General features: G+C 41.4%; 1 protein-coding gene across 1 annotated transcript; it reads left to right on the plus strand.

Moving 5' to 3' along the window:
• Positions 1 to 249: 249 nt before the first annotated feature.
• Positions 250 to 824, plus strand: E1B28_003596 (uncharacterized protein; the record flags this gene model as incomplete). Its single annotated transcript, XM_043160593.1, has 2 exons — positions 250 to 645; positions 723 to 824. 2 exons carry the CDS (start codon positions 250 to 252, stop codon positions 822 to 824), a joined length of 498 nt encoding a protein of 165 aa, XP_043002550.1.
• Positions 825 to 4,627: the final 3,803 nt, after the last annotated feature.

Raw genomic sequence — 4,627 nt, forward strand, 5'->3', positions numbered from 1 at the left:
GTTGAAGTTTCTATCATTTTTGAAACCTCACGAAGTCTCTCATCTTTCTGATTCTGTACTTTTTGTACTGCTAAAGTCTCACATAGAGGCTTGTGCTTTGACTAGTAGTTTGGGCTCACCCTAGTCTTACATTCCCTTATTTTATAACTCAAATGTTAATAAAATGATTAAAAATATGCATATTAAGGCTAAATTAGATTTTCAGTGCAATAACGCCCTCGTCTCGATGGCACATCCAAAATTGACCCAATGTCATCACTGTTAGCCTTAAACAACAATGCACCTGACTTTCACTATGCGTCAGTTACTTCATCTCCTGGTGATCTGATGCCTATGCTTGGAAACAATAACATTAGCATCTGTTCGACTCCCCATCAGAAGTCACCTACACCAGCTGTGGAATTAGTCATAATGAAGTTTGAGGAGGGAGAAGAGCCTGACAAACCAGACAATCATCCTGTAGAGGAAATGGGAGAGCAGTCGGGAGAAGAAGAGGACGACACAGTTGAACAAGGTGCTGCCTTTGCTGCACAAAGTTGGGAAATAGGTAGTGGTGGTTGTTTGCACCAACCCTTGAAGAAGCGAGGGCAGCAATGTGGGATCTTCATGCATTACTTCACCTATGCCAAGGGAAAGCTAGACATGGTGGGTAGAAACCATGTGGGCTTGACATGACAACAGAGAAGTGCCTGACATTGGGTTTCTTGAGGATGTATGTCCAGGCAAAGAAGAAGGAGGAGAAAGAGCTAGAGGAGGGTGGATGGAGAAAGGCCAGACAGTGGAAAGCAGCATCTGATGAAGGGTCCACCTGGGCAATATGTTGACGGACATGAACACGTAGATGTTGTTGAGTATCGCCAACAGGCCTTCCTGCCAAAAATGATGGAGCTGCTTGAAGGGACATGCTGATGGATTGAGGGACATGGGTGGGAGATCCTGCCACATGTTGCAAGGGCAGTAGTTCTGTGGTTTCACGATGAATCGACCTTCTATGCACATGATCACAGACAAACATACTGGTACCTCCTGGAACAACCCCTACTCCATATGCCAAATGATTTCCCACTTTGTGTTGGCAGATTATAGTTGGCTTCAGTCACCAGAGGGATCTGACAAATGGGAGACAGTGGGTGTGATATTTTGGGCTGGGAAGAATCGGGATGGCTATTTTGACAACAATGACATCTTGGATGAGTTTCAAAAGGCAGTTGCACTGGTCAAGAAGTACTGGCCAAACGATTATCATGTCTTCATCTACAATAATGCGTCAATGCACCTTAAACGTGACCCAGTTCACTCTCAGCCACTGGCATAACCAAAGGACCATTGTTATGACTTGAATGCCCTGACTGAAAGGCCATCCACTTTGACCTTTTTTGTTACTTTCGAATATCCAAATCCAGTTGTTCACCCATTATCACACAATCATATTGCATCAGCATGACCATCTTCTTAGTACACAATATTACATCAAGATAGGAGGTCAGGGAGATTTCGGAGACAATCCATCACTGGGATCACCAAAATCTATACATTAACCAGATTAAGCACTATAAAACTATGCCAATTTCCTCCCACCGAAGAGATCTGTATGCATTTCGACTCTCCCAGTGGCTAATTTAAGGAACAGACATACCTGGCCAAGCTGACACCTCACCCACCTTCCTTATTTTGCTAATTATTCCCCCAAGAACCCCTTGAGAACGAAAGCCAAGCATATGCCTCATCCTGTAGACCTAAAGTGAAATATGATCCATTAAAACTCATGTAAGTAATGTAATATTCAGTTCGTCATAGTATACAGACCTAATTACAAACAAGTACATACTATATAGGTATAAAAGCACTGAGGTTTCAAGCCGAAACCTCAGTCCAGATATTTTGCATCCCTTATTAACTTCCCAACCTATTCCATACCTCTGTAGTGTATAAACTGTGAATATACTTCATTGTTTAAACCTACAACCTCATTAACCCTAAAAAATTACCTGTAATTCTAGTACTTAGTATTAGAAACCAATTCAAGCCCATTACTGCTCACATCTTGCCTCTAATTAAAACCCATGTATTGTCTTGATACTTGAGGAACTTAAATAACATCTTGAACTTTCATTGTCAAAGTTAGTGAGTCCTAACAATGTTGAACTTATCGTTTAACATGTGACCGTGTCAGTCACAAGACTTAGACACAAGACTCCATAGACATTAGTAGTTACTCATGTACATACGTCTGTCACTATATTTACACTATCATTCACATGGATAGTTTACTTATCTACCAATAGCTTATAGACCTCACAGTAGATGACTGAGCATTCTCTCACATCTACTTATATCTACCAATAGCTATATGACCTCTAGAGATAACAAGAACCTTGTTACTCAGACACATTCATTAGATACTATCTTTAGTACTAACTCTCACAGACGTGCTTAGCACGACATAGCACGACATACCTATTATTATATCTACAAAGTAGTATAAAAGCTAGGTAGTAACAACCTGTAAATACAGGCTGTTCTATACGAATATCCTATCTCTTTAACTCTAACAAGTTATCATCTCAAGTCCTACAAAGTAAGTCATCCACTGTGCATATAGGCTGACAGCCTTGCACCCTGCTGTTTTCAATAGGTTATGGGCCCCGAACGCCACAAACACCCTAGTCAGTGTCAATGGCGGACAGACCTATGACCCTTTGCGGGACATAGAGAAGTTCACCAGTGGATAGTAGACATGGCATAAAGGCAAGATTTATTTCTTTTATCTCTTTCCCTCTATACTTGTATCATGGGCCTTCAATTTCGTACAAGCCCTATCTCTACATTTTACACTTCGTACTCCTCTGGTCGTGCCCGCACGTTTGTGCAACGCAGACTGAGAAGGTTTCATCCATTTACACGGATGATTCACTTGGGACAACCGTTCGGACCCCAAGTTAGATAACTTGTAAAATAGTCACGGTCACTTTCGTATTTAAATAAGTAAAACCTCCACTATATGCTATCAGTCATTTAAACGCCTAGTAGTTTATAAGCTTGTTGGTTTGGGATCGCTCGTTGGACAATGCCTAAACGTGAACCTGCGGGTTTCATGTGAGAAAGCTTGTGTAACTGATGCAGATCGATCAACAAACTTTAAAACAAAAAGCTTTCTATTGGCATATAGATTTTTACTATACATAGTGAGTCCGGGATTGAGACCAGATCACTGAAGTGACACATGACACATGGAATTAGTTATCTTAATTGATAACGACCGTTTGTGGCCAAACGGACTCATAATCTAGAGAAAGCAGATTGTTTAAAAGCTTTTGCTTACAATCTTATTTCTTCTAGCAAATGTCTTCTTCCGAAGAATCAGGTGTTTTCGTCAAGACCCCTGCTGGCTTTAACATTCCAGTAATCTCTGGTTCTGACAAAGCCTTTTCTGTGAAAAATGATCCAGAATCAGACTTCCTAGTCGCCAACTTCAAGCAATACCCCCTCTACACCCAAATGGTTAATAACACCGAAACTCCTTCTACTGCCGGAATCTCTGTCATTCCAATCTTCGATGGAAATGCGCGCAAATGGGAAGAGTTTTCTGATACATTCACGAATTACTGTAGAGTACAGAAATGTGTAACAGCATTGACTACTGCGGCACCTACTATTGCTGCTGCCGATCATGCAAGCTATCACACCTCTGTCTCCACATACAATACTTGGTCTGAGAAAAATGAGCAGGCTCTTGGTTACCTACATCTTCGCACTTCTAAAGCTATTAGAATTTCATACGGCAAAGACAAAACCGCTATGCAATTCTTTGACGCCCTGAAGCTGGCATTCCAATCAACTAAGGTTGCCAGTGCGAATGAAGAATATATTAAATATAATAATATATTCATTCAGGATGGTGTAAATCCAATACCGGCCATTACCCAGATCACTTCCCATGCAGCTAGACTCCAAGAGAAAGGATACCCACTTGCGGATAAGCTGATCGCTTTCCAAATAGTTAGCAAGCTACCTCCTTCCTTCGGGAACGTCATCTCAATTATCAACAATCTTACTGAGCGGGAGTTTACCACTCAAAAGATTATTGAAATGGTATCCACCGAGTGGATGCAAAAACAGTCGATGTCTTTAGTACAATCGAACACTGCGAGAGTCACTGGGCTGAAGCATTTCAATCCAAACTTTCGACCACAATGGAATAATGGTCAAAAGAATCGGAACTTCAACCCGATTCAACAATATAACCCTGGTGCTCAGCAGAGCAACCAGAAAAAGAACTGGAAAGGAAAAGGAAAGGGGAAGCAGCCACAGCAGAATCCTGGACAGGGTTCTAAGAAACAATTTAATAATAACAAGAAGCAGAAAGGGGGAGGAAAGAAAAATAAAACAAATCATTCTGCCCCTGTTAAAATAAATTGTTCACGACTAGCCGATGAGCTTCAACTCGTCGAAATACACATGAATCGTGTTGGCTACTCATGGGATGGAGAAGAAAGACAAATTGCGTCTACTTCGAATATTCCCAGCACTGCTACCCGAGACCTACAAATGATAGGAACGTCGACAAGTCACAATCTTGGACGACCACTTTCTGATCATGAACCAGTTTCCGACCCAGATTTCAAAG

This window comes from Marasmius oreades, chromosome 11 (assembly GCF_018924745.1).
Source record: "Marasmius oreades isolate 03SP1 chromosome 11, whole genome shotgun sequence".
NCBI classification, from domain to species: Eukaryota; Fungi; Basidiomycota; class Agaricomycetes; order Agaricales; family Marasmiaceae; genus Marasmius; species Marasmius oreades.